Source organism: Sinocyclocheilus grahami, unplaced genomic scaffold, assembly GCF_001515645.1.
Source record: "Sinocyclocheilus grahami isolate Dianchi unplaced genomic scaffold, SAMN03320097.WGS_v1.1 scaffold448.1, whole genome shotgun sequence".
In the NCBI taxonomy this organism is placed as follows: Eukaryota; Metazoa; Chordata; class Actinopteri; order Cypriniformes; family Cyprinidae; genus Sinocyclocheilus; species Sinocyclocheilus grahami.
The window spans coordinates 670,161-694,053 of record NW_015505627.1 but is presented as its reverse complement, the minus strand read 5'-3'; the positions used below and the strand labels follow the sequence as shown (position 1 = coordinate 694,053).

At 37.4% G+C, this 23,893-nt stretch overlaps 2 protein-coding genes across 4 annotated transcripts; one reads left to right on the top strand and one right to left on the bottom strand.

Annotated features, from left to right (window-relative positions):
• Window positions 1-3,892: 3,892 nt before the first annotated feature.
• LOC107552369 (calsequestrin-2-like) lies at window positions 3,893-13,216 on the bottom strand. Of its 2 annotated transcripts, XM_016234232.1 has the most exons (12): window positions 13,157-13,216; window positions 12,758-12,933; window positions 11,516-11,600; window positions 11,251-11,351; window positions 10,684-10,795; window positions 6,237-6,310; window positions 5,934-6,064; window positions 5,808-5,853; window positions 5,648-5,702; window positions 5,417-5,517; window positions 5,252-5,326; window positions 3,893-4,356 (listed from the first exon to the last, which is right to left on the bottom strand). In XM_016234232.1, exons 2-12 carry the CDS (start codon window positions 12,839-12,841, stop codon window positions 4,168-4,170), a joined length of 1,053 nt encoding a protein of 350 aa, XP_016089718.1. In that variant the 5' UTR covers window positions 12,842-12,933; window positions 13,157-13,216; the 3' UTR covers window positions 3,893-4,167. The 2 variants fall into 2 exon arrangements, with proteins under 2 accessions (XP_016089718.1, XP_016089717.1); XM_016234231.1 differs by lacking the exon at window positions 13,157-13,216 and having other exon boundaries at window positions 12,758-13,146.
• Window positions 13,217-14,025: 809 nt separating this feature from the next.
• Window positions 14,026-22,818, top strand: LOC107552368 (protein O-glucosyltransferase 1-like). 2 transcript variants are annotated; one of them, XM_016234229.1, is made up of 11 exons: window positions 14,026-14,100; window positions 15,814-15,904; window positions 17,120-17,263; window positions 17,374-17,509; window positions 17,874-17,995; window positions 18,101-18,160; window positions 18,239-18,338; window positions 19,180-19,238; window positions 19,354-19,523; window positions 20,049-20,105; window positions 22,744-22,818. In XM_016234229.1, the coding sequence occupies exons 1-10, from the start codon at window positions 14,046-14,048 to the stop codon at window positions 20,066-20,068; spliced, it is 957 nt and encodes a 318-aa protein (XP_016089715.1). In that variant the 5' UTR covers window positions 14,026-14,045; the 3' UTR covers window positions 20,069-20,105; window positions 22,744-22,818. The 2 variants fall into 2 exon arrangements, with proteins under 2 accessions (XP_016089715.1, XP_016089716.1); XM_016234230.1 differs by lacking the exons at window positions 19,180-19,238; window positions 19,354-19,523; window positions 20,049-20,105; window positions 22,744-22,818 and adding an exon at window positions 18,406-18,969.
• Window positions 22,819-23,893: the final 1,075 nt, after the last annotated feature.

Sequence of the window (23,893 nt, the reverse complement as noted above, 5' to 3'; positions counted from 1 at the left end):
TTTTTAAGTCAAACCGTTGCAGTCTGTCAGTCATATAATGGAAGTGAATGGGAAACACGGCTTTGAGAGTAAAAAAAACATACACAAACAAAACCAAATTAAACCCTGCGGCTCATGACGATACATTGATGTGTAAAGACACAAAACGATCGGCCTGTGCAAGAAACTGAACAGTATTTATATAATTTTTTACCTCTGATTTTCACCGCAATGTCTGAGCTGTCCTGAGCGCGTTCGCGTCTTCTACTTCAGCTGGCGCGTGACATGTCTTCCTCTTCTTCTTGCTTTACGGCGGATCGCAGACTTATAAGTGCATTACCGCCACCTATCTCTCAAATGGACCATTGACACTATCTACAATCTCAATTAGGAGTGTCAATAGTCCATTTGAGAGATAGGTGGTGGTAATGCACTTATAAGTCTGCGATCAGCCATAAAGCAAGAAGAAGAAGAAGAAGACGACGCCTCATGCGCCGGCTGAAGAAGAAGACACGCACACGCTCAGGATGCGCTCAGGACAGTTCGGACATTGCGGTGAAAATCAGAGGTAAAAAACTATATAAATACTGTTCAGTTTCTTGCACAGACAGATCGTTTTGTGTCTTTACACATCAATGTATCGTCACAAGCCTCAGGGTTTAATTTGGTTTTGTTTGTGTATATTTTATGACTCTCAAAGCTGTGATTCCCATCCACTTACATTATACGACTGACGGACTGCAACAGTTTGTGTTAAAAATCTCTGTTTGTGTTCTACTGAAGAAACAATGTCACCTACATCTTGGATGCCCTGGGGGTAAGCAGATAAACATCAAATTTAAATTTTTGGGTGAACTATCCCTTTAAGGCAAATGATCAAACCAAACACCTTATAGCACACTACAAAATTACACATGTTGTTTAGTAAATGTCAAAGAACTGGACCTCATTTCTAAAAACTCAAAATTATGAAAAAAGAATGTATGTATTTTTAATCTCATAATTGTGATTTAAGTCCAAACTGAAATGATTTCCAGTTATGAGATAAAAGTTCATTATTATGAGATAAAAGCAATTATGAAATGAAAAGCCATAATTTTGACAAAATTCTAATAATTATACCTTATATTCAGCTTGCTGAAGAATTCATCGACCCAAAGTCACACAAGTCTGTGCTTCGACTGCAGTCTGAGACTTCAGTTTAGAAAATTTAAAGGATGGAGGATAGTGGGTGCAATCAAATACTTTTTCAATGAACCACAGAGAGATGGATGGACTCAAATGGGCACATGTTTTTATGACATGAAAAGCTGATAATTAGATAAAAGGTCTTGGTGAGATAGAAGAAAATGGATAAGAATAAGGTTAAGCTAATGGTACTGAATGATACTGTTATGACTTTTAAGAAATTAACAGAGAACATGTACCTGTTTTGCTTTGTGGCACAATTCTTTTCTTTTTCCTGATGACAATTAGAAATATGATCACTAAAACCATATGCTTAAATCCCAGATCTCTGGGAATAAAGAGGTGCTTGGCCTGTACCCTGCATGTCATATATTTTAAGAGGTGCTCTTTACAGCAGACTGTAGGGAGTTGTAATTAGACATGGATTCAATTTGAGCTGTTCAGATGAGTAGAGATTATGTGTGATCTCTTGTGTCCTGTCCTGTTTCTTATTATATGCCTCACAGCAGTGTAGCTATAAAAACTGTCATGAACAGCTCACGAGAATGTCATTAAAGAATGTCCCCTCAGAGAACTGGAAAGTTTTGTCTGCCAATGTTGAGATACTGCTAAGAATCAATTGATTGGTCATGACCATTTTACCTTGATTTAGAATGTTGTTGCTGTAAGCCCTTGTTAAGGACAGAAAAACTGGTTTTAAGCAAAATTGTTCTAGATTCAAAGGATTATCACAAGTTAAAAGTGTTCAAGTATCATGTCATATCTATGCATAATAAATACAATTGTATTTTCTTTATATTTAGAAACGTATGACTGCTTGAAATCTATATCAATTAAAGGGATAATTTCCCCAAAAAATATTTAGACTTACTTTCTTCTGAGGAATACACACGCACACACACAAAAGGTCTTTTGAAGCATTGTTTGTAACCAAACAGTTTTGGTTGCCATTGACTTCCATTACATGGGCAAAACAAACGCTGAGACATTTCTCAAAATATCTTATTTTGTGTTCCACAGAAGAAAGTGTTCATACAAATTTGATGACAGAATTGTATTTTTCATCATTTTACGTTTTTCTGTCATTCGAAGAATGAACCATCACAGCACCTTCTTGAGTTGAAAATGGATGTGTTAACATTGTCATTGACCTGGTTTTGCACGTAGACTGGCATTTTATTAGCATAGGTTATTATTCTCGATTTGTCCCTCATTCTCTTCTATATTTCAATGTTATCAAATGCTATTTTTTGCTCAAACTTTTATATTAAGACGTTTTTTAAGACAGTGATGGTGTGGACTGAGTTACTTTATATGAACCACTCATAATATGACTGTGCCTCTGCTTTTACACAGTGTGTTTATGTATGTGTGTTAATAAGTCATTCACAATATACAACTCGCATCTCACTTGCCGGAGGCCACTGTTTGTATGCCTGATTTTGTTCTAACGAATATGCTTCAAAGCTCACATCAAACATTTGAATAAAACAGACATTTTTAATAACACTGACATTCATCTCTAACTTTTCTTACTGCCAAGTATATGTACTTGTTGAGGTTGTTGAACTACAGGCATGTTTTGATTACATGATAACAACTGTACTTTTGTCTTTTGTTCTGAATTTGTTCATGAGCTCATTGCTCATATGGGCCAGATTATAAATATGCATTCCTTCTGATTGCAAATAATTAAAGTGTAAACAAATCAGCAATGAGACTCTAAGTTTAGAGTGTACTTTTAACCCTGTGAGACACTGTACTGTATGCGAATACATGCCGTGGCAGTAAATCACTCAAGAAGCCTTTCTCTGATTCAGTACAAAGGCGAAGCTGCAGTTTCAAACTTGCCACACTGGATTTTCACCTCAGCTTTGCTATATTGGCTACCCTCAAAGGTCACATCAGTCATGTGGTTGGTCTGCTTCATATGGGTATGAGTCATATGGACGGCATCTGGATTATGTCATAAATCTGGTTGGAAATAGCATCCATATGAAGGTGAAGGTAACTGAGGATGAGTGTGTTTCATTTTAATCCCTTAGCACAGGTGTAGTTTCTGCTGAATTAAATTACTTTGCAGCTCCATCTGTAGATGTTCCTCCACTGCTTTATACACATTCTGCTGAGCTAATGATGTTAAATAAATTAGATGTGAAAGTTCTAAAATCATTATGAGGCCCTGCTCTCACGTTCATAAGAAACCCACAAACACATTTACATAGCTATCTAAATAGGGACGTTCCATAGACTTCTGATATTTTTATACACAGCTAGTTATAAATACTATAACCTAATCCAAACCGAAAACTTGCTGTATTTTTATATATTGTTTTTACAAATTAGGGTACTGCTGGGTGCCACCAAAAGGAAGTTTAATCAGATATAGCTCACTAATATGTACAAATTTTCCCCCCAAACATGATTAACTATAGCTACATATACCAATGTTAATGCAAACAGACTATATATACAGGTGCATCTCAATAAATTAGAATGTTGTGGAAAAGTTCATTTATTTTAGTAATTCAACTCAAATTGTGAAACTCGTGTATTAAATAAATTCAGTGCACACAGACAAGTCTTTGGTTCTTTTAATTGTGATGATTTTGGCTCATATTTAACAAAAACCCACCAATTCACTATCTCAACAAATTAGAATACTTCATAAGACCAATAATAGTCAGAATAATATTTTATGTTCTTTATTGAACATGTTGATACATCTCAAGTGTCCCAAAAAAATGTGTACTACAGAACACCCTTTTTCGTGTAGCCATATTACAGTTCCAGTCATATACAGTTCCAGATGAATAAGCAGCACCAAAACTGTAATATGTCATTATATGTTTTTGCATTATTAAATGTCTTTTGCTGGCATTGCAGACAGTTCTATAGTAAATCAAGTAAATTCTGCAATTAATAAACCATAAGTCATTAAAACAAATAGAATTAATGCAATCTGTGGAAAGAACTCTGTGGTTAGAGTTTTTCTACCACTTAATCATCATCATCACCATAATGGTCTTCATCACTACCATCATCAATACCATTGTCTTCGTCATCATCATCGTCATCATCATCCTCAGTGTTGACCTTTCCAGAGAGAACATCCTCTATCCAGTCCTCCAGCTCCTCAGCTGACGGTAGAGCTTCATCATTAGGCATGTTCAGCCACACACTGTCAGCCTGGTCAACACACACACACACAGTTAAGTAAGATGATAAGAATACACAATATGTAGGCTTTGTACCTTATTTTGCATCATGAATGTAAGCTGTTTTCTGTGAACGTGTGAGACTTCTGATTCAGTAGGTAAATAACTAGAAGAGTAACAAAGTGCTGTAAACTAAAACTATGTGTGCTACAAACCATGCAGTTTATGATTATCATAATACTTTAACATGTTAAGAAATACTAGTTTTCAATATCAAGCAACATAACAGACTATTTTTTCATATAAAATAACTGGAAGCGAATGAGGAATGGCATTCAAGTTACAAACAGTAACCAGGGTCCAGTTGTGTAAATATATCCACTTCGTTTAGACTGTAACTTAAGAACTAATTTAATCAAGTAGCCAATCAAGTAGTCTTAAACAGTCTTACGTTTCAAATTTAAATTAGACTTTTTTATTTAACTGACTTTAAAAATAGATGATTAACTTTCAAGACTAGTCTGAGCAATTTATGCAGCCGGCCACTGGTCTTACGTTAAAATCAGGCAGATTTGTTTATTTGCAGAGTGTGTACTTACTAATGAATGAATAAATAAATTAATTAATGAATTAATTATGAAGCATATGCTTTTCAAATGTGTGCAGCAATGTTATTCTGTATATTATTTGATTGTTAAAGTAAAATAGTATTTCAGCAGTCGTTAGGCCTGTAAAATGTGTGATTAAATGTTTTATTATGTTGTAGATCATGAATATGTTATGTGAAGCTTTCTCTTAAAAGGGAATGATGTGTCATACATTGCAATGTAGGATAAAGAGACGTTTTTAAATGAAAGTGTTTTAACAAAGTGATGAAGACGAAGACAGAAAGAATAGAATATAACATCATAACCAAAGTTACTTACATCAGTCACATTCACCACACCAATCTGGGGTCTGAAAAGGTCCACCTTAAAGGTTTTCTCCCAGTATGTAGTTAACTGCAGACAAATAAATCATTACAACATTATCACAATGTTTCAATTCAAGCAGAGAAACACTGTGTAGAAATGGATGGAATATTGTCTCACCAGAGGAAATTCATCAGGATCAATCCAAACTATGCTGAGATCTGTTTTTTTTGTATTGTCCCTTGCAACCTCCTTTAGAATTTCCAGGAATTCATAACCATCTATGAAATTAAAAAGAGATAAGCACAAATTAAATGTTAAATGCTATTAAGTGCTACTAGACTACTAAGTCTTGGTAATGGCAGTAAGAAATTGTCAGCTTTTTGTTCTCTGTTGTTAGGAATTGAAAACCTGGATCCTCCTCCTCAGCAAAGGCAACAATGTGGATTCCGTCCATGTCATCCTCCTGTTAATTGAGCAGAGACAGATCACTTCAAGCAAAGAACCAGCAGCCATTTAATTGACAGTTAACACAGGCCTACAGATACTCCCACAATCCAGTCTTGCTCACCCAAGTCTCAAACATGTCCTCGGCACGAAGCTTTCTCAGAGTGGGCCTGAGTGAGGATTAAACACTGTGATTTAAGAATGAAAATTCATATTTTAGTTTAAGTTCTGAGGATGCCACTGATATCACCTTCTGTGTTGATTGACAAAATCCACTATCTCCTCCTCTGTGTTGGGTTTGCCAGGAACGGTGACAGGCTCGTCCATGAAGGGCTCATAGAAATCGATTTCATTCATTTTTAGAGTCAGTTGTTTAGCCACCTGCAGCAGGAAACAGTTACAAATGAAGACAATACATAATCATTTTCCTTAAAGATGGAGGACACATAAGTATCCTCTCACTCTTGTGGTTATAAATACACATTCTTCTATACCAGAATAACACATCTCATGGTTGTATTCTTGTTATTGTAAAGGAATGTACTGTACTCACCCCTTTGTCAAAAGTGGCAAAAAACTTCACATATGGTTGGAACTTCTCTGCGGTCACCTGAAAGGCCTTATAATCTGAGAAATAAAAAGAAAGTATGAAAAAAAACAATCACAAATCTACAAAACTGTAATAACATGGTAAACGGTGGCAGTGCTGAAGTTCCACACAGCTTCTGCTCTCACAACATAACCAGAGGTCAGAGCAAAGCCTTCCCAGCTGAAATGGGTTTTTTAAATAAAAGCTGTATAGCAGTCATGTAAAGTGACTTTGAGTTTATTGGGAAAGTGACTGTGCCTTTTTGGGCTCTATAACTGTGTTGATCTCTTTGACCAATTAGGCAGCATTTAATAGTCTGTGGGGTTATCATAGCACCTAGTTAACCTTCTGGTGTTGTTCACGTAGTAGTCAAAATATGACCAAATGTTTTTCCCCCAATGAAATTAATGTACTATATTTTACATTGATAATGTTTTTATTTTAATATTTAGCATTTTGGGGGAATTTTATGGTAATACATATTTTTTATGGAATAGTAATCCATTTATTACCTGTTAACCATTTTTTGAGCATAGACCTGAAAATGAAATTTCCCGTCATTAATCTTGAATGCTTTGGAGCACAGACTTCAGTCTGTTTTTTTTTAAAGAAGACACTTGGAAGACACTTTTAGTCAAAAAAGCTATAGAACTTTAAGTTTATTATTATGAAAAATGCACAAAAATACTATTTTAAAATTCTGTTTGAAATATATATTTTCCAAAACATATTTCACTTTAAAACTGCAAGAAAATCAAAGCCATAAATCCAAATGAGTAGTGTTCCAAATTTTAGGTTGATATCTTAAAAAAAATTGCTTTCAGTAAGATATTGTTTGGGTGCAGTACCAAATGTTGGGAGGTTTTTGTGTCCCTAAGCTACACCCTCAAAGTGCCACACCCCTCTAGCCTGTTCACATCAATGTAACATTGTAGTTGCCTTGTGCCTGAATTGGCATTGTTTATTGGGAAACTAAAACTCCGTATTTCTCTGTTCCCTTGTAGAAATCACTCGCATACACACACTCATAAGACACAACTTGAGTCTCACATTTGTACAAAATACCTGCTTGGATGTGTAATAAAATCTCCTATACCTGATTTGACTAGACTGGACCTGTTCTTACCGACAGTCCCGCTGGCTTCAAGCTAGCAACCTAAGCATTCCCGCTTTCTTTTTTTTCACCAAACTTTTCCACTAGATAAAATTCACTCCCTATTAATTTCCAATGCAGTAATATTTGACCATGAACAATACAAGTGACTTTTTTCCCAGGACCATTTAACCTTTTCAAGAGAATTCCCAGATTGTTTTTTTTGTTGTTGTTTTTTTTAAAGAAAAGGATTAACAAAGCTGTGGTCATAATTCATGTCAAAGACACACTAACAAAGGTACAGATAATCAACAGAGAACTTATAATCATAACACATAATTTTATATAATTTGTTAAAAATGTCCTAAACTCAGGTCTGCTGAATGACATTAAAGCTTACTGTACTCGTATCATGTGAACTTCTTCAAAATTTCAACTTATGGATGATTTCATTACATTTCCTCTACTGTTTGCTGATTCTCACTACTGTAGGTATCACGGTAGATCACATTTTGTTCTAAGTTTAAGATGGACTTTGAGTTGGTTTTTCACTGTTTCCCTGTTCTGTTTCCTTCGTTTGCTTTGTTACCATGGTTGTTTGATTAATTCACCACACCTGTTTCTCATTGCTTTCATTGGTTTGTGTTGGTGTATATTTAACCTGTTTGTATTTGTTCCATCTTGATCCTCCTGAGTAACTCTGTTATTTTTTTAAATGTTTGAATAAATTGAGACTGCTGCATTTAGCTAGATCCTGCTCTTTTATCCCTGCTACAACCATGACGTCACAGAAAGATGGAACCCTACATATGGATCTAGCAGCTCCTAGACCTTGCTCATCTCACTTGTAATGACGAAGACAGACTCTGTGTGCAGGGGCAGGAATCAGCACTCGGATAAAGGCATGCCTGTCCAGAAATGCTCCTCAAGGGACGTTTGTGGAATATGTGGATCCCCTTCGCCATCGGCGAGAGAAAGGAAGATCTTTACTCACCCACAGTTCAGCCCACCCAACAAATCATCAAGCCCTCCTTGGAAATTGAGCCAGAGCCCACCGCAGACCCAGAGCCAGAACTGATGACCACTACGGACCATGTGCCAGAGTTTAAGCCCTCTATGAAGCCAAAGCCTGCTGACTCATCCATCCCAGGGGACAAAGTCGGCCTATCAGTCTGACCAGGTACGTGAGCCAGCAACACCGTGTGTTCCAGTGGGTATGCTCATGGAGTTTGAGGGCATGGAGTGGAGCCACGCCCACACTCCCATCACTGAGGGTGAGCTGCAGCAAGTATTAAATGAGGATTTATTTCCCAAAACCTCCCTTCCCCACTGGTTCTGCCTAGCCCTAAGTCTCCTGTATCTCCACTGATTCTGCCCAGCCCTGAATCTTCTGTTTCTCTGCTGGTTCCACCTAGCCCTGAATCTCCTTCGTTAACCAGTACAAAGTCTCCTTAGGTGACATTGCTCCAGCCCAGACCCCCTCTCTCTCCTCTCTTGATAAATTCAACCAGTTCTTCAGCTCTGCCTTCACTGTATCCCTTCAGTCTCTCAGTTCCTCCATCAGTGCCTCCATCCAGTTGCTCTGAGTCACCTGGGGGTTCCAGGTCTCCAGCTCTGTCCCCTGGCTACACCTCAGGCCTCCCAGATGCCATCTTGGCCCTCTGACTCTTCGGCTCCCCCTGGGCTTCATGCTCCCTCAGCTCCATCGAGTTCTGTCAGTCCTCGGACTCCACCAGGCTCCCTTGTCCCTCTGGCTCCAGCTTGGTCAGTTGTCGACCTGCCTCCACCACGGTCTTCCAGTCCTCTGGCTGTGCCTCATCCCTCCTGTTCTGCCGGGCTCCCCCTTCCAACTCCACCTCAGTACTCACACCCTCTAGCTCTGGCCTGGCCTGCTGAGCCTCCATCTCCACCTCAGTCCTGTGAGCCTGAGCCTCTGCCTTGGCCCTCAAAGCCTCAGGAGTCACCCTGGGTCTTTGGCTCATTAGTTCTGCCTGGGTCTCTGCCACCCATGTCTCCACCTCAGTTGGTCGGGTTCCTGACTACACCATGGCTCCTCCCCCCTTTGCTGACAATTCCTCCTTGGCTCCTCCCACCATCATCTCCTCCCCGGCTCTTCCCTTGATCTTGGGGTCCTTTCTGCCAGATCCTCATCCTCATCCTAAGCCCCGCCCCATCATAGTTACTGTTGCTCATTCAGACAAACAAACAGAGTTGCTCACTGTCTTACAATGTCTTACAGCTGTCAGTGAAAACCTTCTTCCGAGGTGTTTCAGATAAATTTGGGACACAGATGGACCTTCAAGTGGGACTTAAATATGCCATGGAGGGATATATAAAAGATGTTAAAATAAATATGTAAAAATACAGATCACAATGCAAACGGGAGAAGTATGTTATGGTCGTCGTGATCGCAATGACAACATCCCGGATCAACACCGTTCATATACCGCAAAGTAAGATTAAATTAATTTACATTTAACCAGATTAATATGGAGAGGCACTCTAATATAGACCTTTGTTTATGTTTTTGACTTTCACTGCATGGTGCATGACGTGAGAACAGTTCGCTATTAAGGTTTGCATGGACTCACTAACTTTAACGCTAATGTTAGCTAGTTTTAGCCAGAGATACATTGCTGAAGCACAAGATAGCATTAACGTTCTGCCTGAGAAGATGAAAAGTGTAATTTAATGAGAGTATGACAACCAGAAAATGAAAGTTTTTGTCTTTATTGTGATTGGGGTGAATGCTTAGGGACATTTTGCTTTGTTTTGGTTGGATTTAGGAAATGGAATCAAATAAATTACATTGCCTATCCTCTCAGGATACCTGAAATTAGTGATAAAAGTACCCTTGGCACATTGTTTTTCCATTTTTGTAGCATAAACACTAGGGTTGGGCCGATAGACGATGCCATCGTCCATCGCCGATGGCTGACAGACATCACGGTGTTAAGCTGACATCGTGATTCCTCCCACCCCCTATGAATAAATAGCCTACGAGATGGGAGGATAAAAAAAATTAAATACTTTTTCTTGCAATTATATCATTGGGTAAGTATAGGCGACTGTATATAAATTGCGGGCATCAGGGAGCAGCTATTGAAACCGCTTGAAAGGTGCTGAAACCTAAAGATGTCCGAGTTCCGCTCCCCGTGCAACTGATACTCGACTGCCATTGGCTCATCTGTGTTCGAGGGGAGGGGCTTACCGATAGGTCAATTGCGTCGTTTGCATGGTGCCTACACACACTACTGATTAGAGCATAGCAGCAAAATCATAATTTTACAAGCAGAGTTTATTGGGAAGCAAACTCACGTTCAGAGTCTTCACCCTTAAAGTAGCCGATTAGGCGTATGTCTTCATCCATTCGTTCAAAGGCACGTTGTTCCATTGGGTTACTGATCAACTCCACTGGGTCCTCCAGCAGCTGAAGAATGTGAAACACACAGCACTGAAAATTAACTGGGAAATTAAGTCAAAAATATTATTTATATAAGAAATATATAACATCAATGAAATAAAAAATGTAAATGTATTTAATATTGCTTAATCAACTTTAATACATTAATTTATACCACCAAAACTACTTTATATAGGGTAAATATGTAGAAATTACTCTTTAAAGTAACAATTGCAGGTTACCACTTTTGCAGTGAGAGAGCCATATTAGCAAAGTTGTTTAGCCTAAACTTTGTACTATTTAAAATTATATTTTTGCAAAAAGTAACTATAAAATACAATAATAGTGATCGAAAACAGGAATCTTATTATACATTTGTGCTGTAATTGAAGAAGTATAATCGTATATGCTCTGCTAAGAAATCACAAAAACAGCTGCAGACAGAGACCCGACACATATCCAGCTCAGCAAATTTTGCTCACATCAAGCAGGAATTCAACCAGTGTATCTGCAGAGAGCTCTCCATCAAACTCAATCACTCTTTCATCCTTAAACACATAGATGCTTCCTTCCTCCTCCAGACCTAATGGACAAAGATCACATGATTCAGTGAGGATGCTGTGTGTCACACCTCAACAATACCAAGACATATTGGGTGTTTGTTACTGAAATGCTAAAGAAAGAAAACTTTATTATCTAAAAAGTAATGTCATTATTACAGTGACTCATTGGAACAAAGCCTCTTACCAAGCTTCTTGGCAACCTTAGCATCTCTATGTGAGTCTACCAATCCAAAACCAATATCCTTGTCTTCGAGAACTTGAGCAGCAAGCTGGTGATGCATGGAAGAGAGTCGTCATACTGTGAGAATTACAGTATATACTGTTGTCTATAAAAGCAATTCAGTATGGAGCAACACTTGCACAGTATATCTAAGGAGTCTGGATCAGTTTTGTATAATGTATGGCTCATATCTGCGTAATTGAAACTATACTTGATCAACTTTATCATAAGCAGACCCAGCACTGGTGTTTGTGGAGCCTTTGTCAGCCTCCAAATCAGGTCAGTCTTCACACTAAATTGCACATCAGGTACTGTCTAGACACAGAAAGCAGATGTGCAGTCTGACACCCTGGTGCAGTCAATTGTAACTCTGATACATTTTATATGGAGCAAACATCTTAAAATTTTTTGGATATTCAGGTTATAGTACTTCACAGCTGCTTATCTTGAAGAGCCTTTCTCAGATATAGTATCATCAAGCATATTTTCTAAGTTGTTGATTTCCAACCGAGGGGTATTTATGCATGTTCCAGGGATCACTTATAGGTAAAAAAAATTGGGTAAAAAAAACACTGAAACTGGGTCAATGACAAACAGCTAGCGTCCAAAATGTAAAAACAAACAACAAAAAGAAAAAAAATTGTAAAAAAAAAGTACTTTTAAATGCATGCAAAATTGGTATAAATATAACGTTTGTATCATACTATATCATACAAAACCTTTCATACCACTTTAAATAAAAATTTTATTTAAAAAATGTAATTAACCTTACATGACCATCAAGTAAAAACTGATACATATTTTTCATACACCTTGAAAACATTTGTGTACACATTTTAACCATTCAAATTAGGTTTTGCAATATATTTTTTAAAAAGATCAAAATATTTTACAGCCTGAACTAACTTTGTCATGTCAGAAAATGTGAAACTACCAGATATTTTGAAAAACGTATTGACATTGACACAAAGGGTATTCAGGGGTCTTAAAATTCATTTTAAATTGATCATTAAAAAAAAATCCTGAACAGTTTCAACATGTTGTGTGTACCACGTGAAACCTCCTCCCACCCAAATAAATGTTCATCATAATACATATGCATGCATGTATGTCATATGTCTGTTCTAAAAGTATACCAAGCAATATATCTGTTCTTATTAATCCACTAAATTGCTCACTCGCCTCTTTCTCTCAATAATTTCTTACCTCCAGAACCATCTCCCTCATGTGAAACTGCTGCTGGAGCTCCTTATCTGAAGGCAGGGGTTCGTGATACAGCAAACACATCATGTCGTACTTCTTTAATGCCTTCTTATAGTTCCTCTCATTGACATTAAGAACTCTGTCCTTGCCATCGAAACTGGGAAACTCCAGACCCTCCTCTGCAGAAGAGTACAGGAGAAAATCTATGCAGGAAACCAAGACAAGCCAGATGGACAGCATAGTAGCAATGGTTAAACAGGTGAATAAAAAGAAGAGTCTGATGGAAAGAGTCCAGGTAAGATCCTGCAGGACAATGAGCCTGACCAATAAAATGAGACTCAATGTGTAGTACTTCAACACTGAAAAACATCTTATGTTCTCTTCCTCATTCTGCAACCTCACCTTTTCCCAACAATTAGGCAAAGACATGATAGGATAAGATATTTGATAGATATTCCAGAGAGTATTCGCCTGGTGAATTAAGGCCTCTTTTAGCGACCCAGTCATTTAAAAGCTAAAAATAAATCATGATCTGAAGAAAAAGAGGACAGACATAAGTACCATAGGGAATAACAGTACAAGTCTCTCAACATGTAGATGATAATCATTGTGACAAAAATCACATTATAGGTCACCTGAACACATGACAAAGAGTATGTATCCATAGTTAGGGTACACTCTCAGAAAAAAAGTTTGCAACTTTGCAAAGAAAAGAGATATAGGTATAAAGTTTAAATATAATACGAGCATAATTAAACAACAAAGGAGGAGCAGATGTCAAAAACAATGGGAGGAAGATAGAACAAATAGTTTAATAGCATTCAAATAAATTCAGAGTTAGGTAGAATAACAGGAAGAATTAAAAGAGAAACCATAATCTCTAGATTTAGGTTTAGACCAGTGTTATTTTAGGGGAAGACGGAAAAGAAGCCCCCTTAAGAACAATGTCCATATACTGATAAACTGTAACACATTTATATGTTTAGCATGTAGCGGATCATTATGCATCACCCAACAGACTATTATGGAAATCAAATTGAAACAATTAACAGTTTAGTTGTAATGGCACACAAATTAAAAATATGAAAGGGAGCCATCTTGCCCCACCATTGAGGCAAAAATGATCCCCTATGGGGCAAGAAACCCCCAGGGGCATCTGACCTTTACAGAACATTTGATCTAAAGGCCAAATGAATACTTGCAGACCATACTACTACATTCATCGACTTCTCCTCAAATCGAGCCAGTCACGCTAAACTGATGCAGAGAAATGGAGTTGCCATGGCTGTTCATGCCGTCTTTTATCCTTTTGCTGAATGGAATTGAGTTGTGTCTTTCAGATAACGGTGAGAACTCATAGAATTTTGGTTTGATGCTGACAATTATCTATCTTTGTTCGGTCGCCCATTAATTAGTTAATTTTCACATCTGATTCTTAATAGCGTACTGTGGATTTCTGTACCTGCGTCTTTAGCATTAGCGACGTTTTTAGACCTCTACTGATGTTTTTGGAAGTCTTACATTTATAAAGGCATGGCATTAAATATTTTGTGTATTGCAAAATAAATAAATAAAATGAAATCTTCCTCAGTATTTTTGTCTTGTTTTGCAATATAAAATACAAACATCCTTAAATTAAGATACATAACGTTACTTGTGATGCGAATTGATCATATTAAGTCTTGTTTTCTGAGAACAAAATTAAGTATTTATGCTTAAAACAATGAATATCTTTCAATGGGGAAAGACACGTTTCTCCTTTGAACTAGGTAGATTTTTCGGAGACCATTGGCAAATAATGTTTTTTGTTTTAATCATAAACTCACTTCATTTTGATCAGTTACTCAGAAAACAAGACTTAATATCATTTGCCCTTTTGCTTCTCAAGTAAATGTGTCATGATTTAGACATTTGTACTGGTAAAAAATACAAAATTACTGAGGAAGAACATTGATTTTACTTTTTTTGCAGTGTGATCATAAGGTGTAGGGTTTTGTGTTGTTGTAAAATGCATTAAAAAGTAATGGAGATCGGTTGGAAATTGCATTTTTAAACTTTCAAGTATTGCTTATAAAATAAATTTACATTTAGAGACCCTACTGATATATTGTGTTCTGTTAAATGTATTCCTTAAAGTCCCCATGAAATCAAAATTAAAGATTTTTGGGTGTTAGTATCAATATGTTAGTCTTAAGGTTATCTATAGGCAGTGTGCTCCAAAACAGTGACAAAATTCGCATTTAGAAGATATAAGCGTTCAAAGCTTGCAGTTCGTCACTTCCGCCAAAACGGCTCAATGATTTTTTTGATGTCACATCGTACTTCAGCTTCTCATCAGACTTTCTGTCCAATCAAATGCTCTCTAGAATCCGAAGCGCCCGCCCCCTACACTATAAAATAGACGCTAAAGCCGCAGCTGAAATCGGTCATTTGTACAGTGAATGCCACGTAGTGCACTATATAGGGGACAGGGAACAATTCAAACCGTGTAAATATGCTTTCCATTGAGGAAAAAAAGAAGTCTGGTTTCATGCTAACCACCGCACGTGCACACACACTCTGCTCCGGTCCAAAGACACAAGAGCACGGAGCGGATCACATGCGCGAGTCGGCGCAGACCTCAAAATGTATCGGAGCTATTTGAATTCTACACAGAATGCTATATTTTATAGCAATATGGATGAGATTGTGGCTGTCATATCCTGTCAAAAGCGGCTTTAAGGAGCTCAACGGCTCTAGCCCAAGCTGTGATATAAACGAACGCTATTGGCTATTTTAAAAGGGGGCGGGGCTGCTTGATATGTCCCGCCCTGTCTTCCTGTTTCAGTTCAAATGACCTCAACACATAGAGTACCGCTGCGTGTTTCTAAGCATTTCAGGGGACCTTTAAATGTTCTTTTCTTGGTCTTAAATTTACCTTCATAAAACCTGCAAAACCCCTGTTTTGAAAATACAGCATGTCTTACTTTTATAGTTCGTATATTTTACGATCTGTGTTTAGAATAAATATTGAATGAACAGATTTTCTGAAAGTTGTTTTCTCTCTCTCTTTCCTTCAGCCAAACGCTGGCAGTCATTCATCAGGAAGATCACAGAAGTCACAAATAATTACCAGCCATGCAATCAGGAGAACTGCAGCTGTCATCTCAGGTCAACTTCACAAATATATAATAAGTAGCCCTTGTTCATTTCCTCTCATCCTATGTGGGATTGGATCACACCACCCTCTGGTTGGCCATCTGTTTCTTTAATATATAGTAAACTTAATGATCACACTGCAAAGCCTCTTTCTATTAAACCTATCTGGAATCGTGAATTAAGAGATTTTGACTTATCGATCGACTGGGAGAGGGTGTGGTCTAATCTAATCTTAACTTCTAAAAACTAGGCTCATCGTCTTATCCATTTCAAAGTCATCCATAGAGCATACATAACTCCTTACAAGAGGTTTAAAATGAAACTGCAGTCGACCGATAACTGCCATATCTGTAACACTGTATCATCAGGTACTTTTCTCCACATGTTTTGGGAATGTCCAATTGTTGTCAACCTATGGACTTATGTGAGTTTCTGTTCTCTTTTGGGGCCCCCAGAGATCTGTTTTATTAGCAGTAACAGTACTAGTAGTAATGCAATAGAAATTATAAATTTAATAATACAATAATAATAACTGACACTTTAAATCAACATTTAAATTTCAACTTTTGCTAGATGTAGTCTTTAATAATGTCTCAAAATACATCAATTAATAACCTGATACAAGTAACGTGCTTTATGTTTTAACTGTGCACTAAACGGTTTATGTGTATTTATATATATACAGTCATCTAGAGGTTGCACCCTGATACTGCAGATGATAAATGGTGCATAATTTAGGGGTAAATACTTAGTAAAATCCCCTTAAAATAATAAATATATTAAAGAAAAAAATATTATTGAGCTAAAATCACAAATAAATATTCATTCTCATATAACTGTCTTCATTAATTTGTGTAACTATAAGTGTTTGGGCTGTTTAATATTAGGATTTTGTTTAAAATCCCCCACCGCGGCCCGCCCTTCAACATCAAGCCCCAGATAAAATATATTCCACGGCTATGGGTAGGTCTCTGACTAAATACTGATACCTAGTGGTCAAAAGCAATAGCAAAAGTAATAGATCAGTATTATTAAATTGCAGACAAAGATTTTGGATAACTAGGTTTGCTTGTATGTTTGGTCCGGTAGGCGGCCCAACCTCATTTTTTTGTGCCTCACTTGGTAGCGGCGCCCCTGTTCATAGCAGATCTTACCAAAGAATACACACATTGCAGATGCATAGAGCTGAATAATGTAGAGTTTCCTCCATCGCTCTTTTGATTGCAGTGTCTTAAAAGATGACTTTAGGCCATTTAAAAACGGTATATCTGAGGGGTTGATGGCAGACACGGTCCACAGAGGTGTTGGTACGCACTACCAGATCATCGGGAACAAGTTGTACAGAGAACAAAGCTGCATGTTTCCAGCAAGGTTGGTGAACTGTTAAATGTTTTTATATATATATTTTTTTTTAAGTAAAACCATGATCTTATCGTGTGCGTGTGGATGTTGAATATCAGACATTTATCCTTTCTTTGTAGATGCAGTGGTGTCGAGCACTTCATCCTAAAAGCGATTAACCGGTTGCCAGATTTGGAAGTGGTGATTAGTGTGCGTGACTATCCACAGGTTCCTGGATGGGTTCAGCCAGTCTTGCCTGTACTTTCTTTCAGTAAGGTGTGTACAGCCACACCCCATTATATCGTCATTAAACAATCTACTAATTTGATTTTATGGTATATTAGTAGTATACTGTATGTTATATCATGCTTAATTATATTAAGGCAATTTACATTGTGCCTCTGCCTTCAGATTACTATCACTGACTGACCCCATAGCTTCACTTTCTATTAATGCAGAAAATAAATATATAAAAATCTTTTCTTTTTTTTTTTGTAAAAGAATATGCATGAATAGAAAATCCTATTTTCAACATTCAAAACATGCATGGTTCATTTATTTCCACAACAAAATTAATATTAGTAGGGCTCTAATTGTATTAATGTCTATTAACATAGTTATACTTGTGTTCATGGTTTAGACAGCAGACTACCAGGACATCATGTACCCTGCATGGACGTTTTGGGAGGGAGGTCCTGCTGTATGGCCCATTTACCCCACTGGACTGGGCCGATGGGACCTCATGAGGGATGACCTGAAAAAGTGGGAACCAGAGATTTAAGAATGCTTGAGAATATACAGAGAGTTAACTGCATTACAGTCGATTTCAGGCCAGATATATTCTAATGTTTAGTTCACACTCTTCAGATCAGCTGCTCGATGGCCCTGGAAGAAAAAAAATCCAAAAGGATTCTTTAGAGGCTCTAGGTCAGTTGTGTCTCCAACATACACTTAAATGCAGTGTTGTTTTCAGGGTAAGCTGATCAGTTTTGCCAATATTTGTAGGACCAGTTCAGAAAGGGACCCTCTGATCCTTCTCTCAAGAGAAGCCCCTGACCTTGTGGATGCCGAGTACACCAAGAACCAAGCCTGGAAGTCAGAGAAGGTTTGTTTATCCTTATTTAACATATAAAAGGCATCCTCGATCAGTATCACAACATTCATTTGCGTAGGCCACTGAATTGGTCCCCCGTCTGAGCCTGGTTTCTGGCATCCCTTTTTTCTACTCCATTTCTCTCATCCAATGGAGTTTGGGTGCCTTGCTGCTGTTGGCTTTGTCTTTCTTAGTTGGGGCCTGAAAGACACTTAACTTTCAGAAATGTATCGATATGACCACAGTGACTGACACCATCAGATGAGAACAAAACTTGAACTGAATTAAACTGGATAATGACACTTTTGTCTTCTGTAGTGCTGGAATTAAATTTGTTTCCTAACTGATGAACTTTACATAGTTATTGAACTGAAATGAACTAACACTGAACTTACTGGAGCTAAGTAATGACACGGTTTTCTTTTTTCTTTTAATAATGCTTTATTGTCAACAAATAGCATGTATAATATCACATCCCATTGTATAATATGAAAACATTTCACATGTAACATAGCAAAAAGGAACAAGGAAAAATACTTTTAGAGCTGCTTTATGGGAGAATCTGAACTGTCTTATTAATTGAGTTTGCATCATTGATTCTGCTATTTCCAGTTTATTACTGTGAAGCTGTATTTCAACAGGGCACCCCATCAGTTTTATATGTATCATTATTGCTTTTGATTTTGAGGGGCATACAAGCACAGGATTGGGTAATACTAATCTAGACCAAGCTAGAGGTGCTTTAATATAAAAAAAAATAAAATAAAAAAACTCAAAATCAGTTTGTTTTATCTTTTTGCTCTAGACTTTGTCATATCAGAACTACTATTTTTGTTTAGTTGTTTTTCCTCAGGACACTTTGGGTAGACCCCCTGCCAAAGAAATCCCCCTAGTTGACCACTGTGAATACAAGTAAGACCTGTCTCACTTCTGCTTTTGCATGAGCTATAGCACAGAAACAGATCTCTGTCAGTGAACTAGTATTTAGACATTTTGTTATAGATTGTCTGATCTCCCTATCTCTTAGATACCTTTTTAACTTTAGAGGTGTGGCTGCTAGTTTCCGCTTAAAGCATCTGTTCCTGTGTGTATCGCTGGTTTTTTTCACGTCGGCGAGGACTGGCTTGAGTTCTTCTACCCTCAGCTCAATCCCTGGGTTCACTACATTCCTGTCAAACAGGACTTGTCTGATCTCAGGTAACTTTAACATTTTCCTCTGGCTAGCTGATATTCACCCTTTTCTTTAACACACAATAAATAGTTCTCTAAAATGGGAACCTTGGGCTTTGTCTTTTCATGCGCACGTAAGGTATTCCAGTCGTTTTTGTCAGTAACACAAAGTAACACTTTTGCCAAGCTTTATCAATGAGCCAAGTAACAATGACAAAGGGTTCAAATCTAAGTTTGTGCTCAAAATAATTTGCATTTCACAAAGTATGTTACATATGTATTTCTATATCAAATGACATGACCAATAGCAATCAAAGTGGCAATTTCAGTCTTGCATATATGGGAAAAGGAAATGTTCAAACTTAGGGGATATATTGTGTATGCAATCTGTGTAAAATCTTCAGCTGAAATGTTGTCATTGTTTACTCACCCTCATATTGTTCCAGACTTATTAAAGTAATTATCATCAAACAAGTGAAATGTGTTTATAGAAATGTTAATGAGAACACCAGCAGAGAACTGCATCTAAACTGGTTTTCTTTCTGTTGTTAGAGAGCTGCTTCAGTTTGTGAAAGAAAATGATGCTGTAGCAGAAGAAATTGCTATAAGGTAACAAATTGTTCAACCTTTTAATGAGTATACCCTTTATTCTAGTTTGTCAGGTATAGACAGCTTTAGTTAACCAAAAAATTTAAAATACATTTCTGTCATGGTTCACTCACCCTGATGTTGTTCCAAACCTGTATGACTTTTTTTCTCTGGAATATAAAAGAAGATATTTAGAAAAATGTCTTAATGGAAGTCAATGGTAAACCAAACTGTCTGGTTACCAATATTGTAGTCTCAGCTAGGCATGGGCCGGTATGAGATTTTGACGGTATGATAACCTTAAGCAAAAATATCACGGTATTGTCGTTACAGCTCTAAAATGAGTTGTTTTTAAATGACTGGGTAAAAAAAAATTATTTTCCCGCTGAAGAACACAATATATTTTGTTTTTGAGCAACATACAGAATATTAGGAACAGTAGAATTTGTTTATTTTTTCTTTGATTTGTTTCCTAAAAAGAAGAAAAATAAAGACTGACATCTTTATTTAACCTAAATCTGTAATTACAGTTATTTAATTTTAGTTATATAATTCATATACATATCATTTATATCATTTCATATCATTTAGTTATATAATTTCATATACATTTAGCAGACGCTTTTATCCAAAGAAATTATATATTATAAATGATATACATAATTTGATTTAATAATAATAATAATAATAATAATAATGATTTAATAATAATCCAATCTGAAGCAAAGACAGAATGTTCTGACTAGCTTTGTGAAATTATACTACATGCCTGAATGAAGCAAACAGCAGAAGCTCTGAATGAGATGCAGATTCACTCGCAGTGTCTCATTTAGAAGGCTGCACCCTCCGGAGGTCGCATTCGAAGGCTGCATACGTCATCGAGGCTGTCTCATTTCAGAAAAGCAAGTAGGACACTCCGAATGCGACCTTCTTTCACAGGAATTTGGAGGATGCATGAGGTGTATCCTTCGCTGCTACAGATAACCCACAATTCTTTGAAAAATGCCGGCGCCGGCAGATGTACACACAAGCGCAGATGTGGTGTTTACAACTTACCTTAAATCGCCTCGGTAAAAACGGATAAACTTTGTTTTTAATATCCTCCTCCTTTTTTTTCTCTAACAGATGTCTGCTGTACTTACGCTGCAGCTCCTCAAACATTGAACTAAATAAAACAAGTAAAATCATTTTTTTTTCAAATTACTTTCCAAATTTAGAAATAATTTTCCTTCATTTAAGTAGTTTGAGAGCGCAACAATGCTCTAAATGTGTTAGCATAGCAACGTGATACTTCCTGTTTCCTTTTCAGCCTGTCCTACGAAGGCCATCTCGTTTAATTCTAGGTTGAAGACACTTCGTATATGCATCCTACAGAGGATGCGACCTCCTGAGGATTCGACCTCCGGAGAGCGCAGCCTTCTAAATGAGACACAGCTACTCTTGACAGCAGGAGGTGCTTCTGGAACACCAGATACAGTGTTTCCTTGGTTACCGCTGTAAACAAAGCAGCACTGCGCTGAAACACTGCTTTAATGTGAATTATACAGAGAAGAGATGAAAAGAAAATACCACTTAAACTTTTCTGAAGACAGTCAGTTCCCCTCAGAAACACATTCATATAAACCCCCAAATCAATATTGAGGATTTTCTTCCAATAGTTTGTGCATCATGAACAGTGAGTGATCTGCCTGCTACAGTATTTTTCTCTGTGCGTCCAACGTCTCTGGCCTGTGTTAACGGGTGTTTACAGACTTCATATTTTCACATAAATTACATTTTGGAAAAGGATTGCATTGCAACGCAGTTTGTGCAAGTCCGGAACAGAGACGAGTTGCAATAAGACAAAAAACGGCCGGTTGCCGATCGCATAAGTTCCAGGAGCAGCTCCTTAAGTTCAGCCGTCCTACACACACGTGACTGACCGCTCACTCGCACCAACAGGAGGAGGAGGGTCATGTTACTCTCTACACTGCACTCAACCTGAGGGATTCCTACACTTTCAGTCTTTGAGGAGACATGAAAAAGAGCGCATACCGCAGGAACGGTATAACAGAAAATATTAGTGGTTTTGAAACCGTGAAATTTTCAAATCGTGGTATACCTTGAAACTGCTAATCGGCCCATGCCTAGTCTCAGCCTCAGATGTCACGCCCACGGACCATTGGCTGAACGTCTGATGCATATGGCACACAAAATGGAAACACTTCAGGAGTTTCGAAGTTGTCATCGGATTGGTTGAATTATATAGGATTTCCGGGAGACGTGTGTTGCGTTCTTTAACGTTCCACCTGGAAACAAAGATGCCGTGACGCCAAACCCCCTCACGAAAGAAGAAAGCCGTCGTGTTTACAACCCCAAAACGTGACGCTGAACGAAATGACCTGTGATTGGGTGTTTGACATGTCTGACAAACGGCCTCATGGCCAATAAAAGCTGCCATGGATTCCAGACCTTCAGCCATCAGTCTGAAGGTCTGGCTATGCGAGACTACCAATATTGTTCAGACTAGCTTCTTTTGTTTTTTGCAGAAGAAAAAGGTGCATATACGTTTGGAACAACATGAGTATGAGGAAATGATCATAGAAATTTTTTTTTTAGCTGAACTATCCCTTTAAGACATTGTGCTAATACTTATATTTATGGTTCTGTACTTCTTTAGGGGCCAGAACTTTATTCTGGATCATCTCCGTATGGAGGACGTGTCTTGTTACTAGGAAAGGCTCCTCACTGACTTTAGCAAGCTGCTCAAATACAAACCCAAGAAGAAAAAAAATTACAATCAGATCATCCACAGAGCCAGCAGATCTGAACTCTGACCTGAGGAAATCATAATGGGGGAGATCTAGTCGTTTCAATAAAGGTGATCATTTTTAAACCCTGAAAATATTTTTTCTTTATTCCTTTATATTTTAATGCCCTTGATAAGCATTTACATTTAGACATTTAGCAGACGCTTTTATCCAAAGCGACTTAGAAATGAGGACAATGGAAGCAATCAAAATCAACAAAGGAGCAATGACATACAAGTGCTATAACAAGTCTCAATTAGCTTAATGCAGTACATGTAGCAAGATGTTTTTTATATCATATAATAAATAAAAAGAAAACAGATAGAATAGAAAAAGAATAGAGCAAGCTAGTGTTAGAGGCCTTTTTTGCTTTTGCTAATCAGAAGTCAGAAAGTCAGAATTATAATTGTATAAAAGCCAGATAAACAAGACATTCAAAATATAAAGGAAGGCCCAGACTTCTTAATATTATTGAGTGTCTTCAAATGCAACGACACAAGCGGTGAAGAAATTAGACACTTGCATTTAGAACATGATTTTACAATTAAAATTTAGCTTTTAAACATTTAGGTAACCACTAATTAAAAAATAATAATTTCAAATCACTTGTTTGAGCACAACTAGACAGGACCATTGTGTAAGGAAGTGAACATGTTGACATTGTAATGGTCACTGAAGGAGCATTGAATGAAAGCAGGTGAGACATTTTGTGAGAATTCGTCCATATAGATTTATATTACACTTTGCACCTGTATATGTACTGTCATTTACAGTAAAAAAAAAAAAACATTTTTGGCATTTTGATCACAACGATATCGTTCCTCTGTATCGTTCTCGTTATAGTTGTGGTGTGAACTATGCTATCCTTTAATATTGAGAACGATTTTTAGAACTATATCTTTATAAGGGGAAGTCGTGGCCTAATGGTTAGAGAGTCGGACTCATAACCCAAAGGTTGTGGGTTCGAGTCTCGTACCGGCAGGGATTGTAGGTGGGGGGAGTGAATGTACAGCGCTCTCT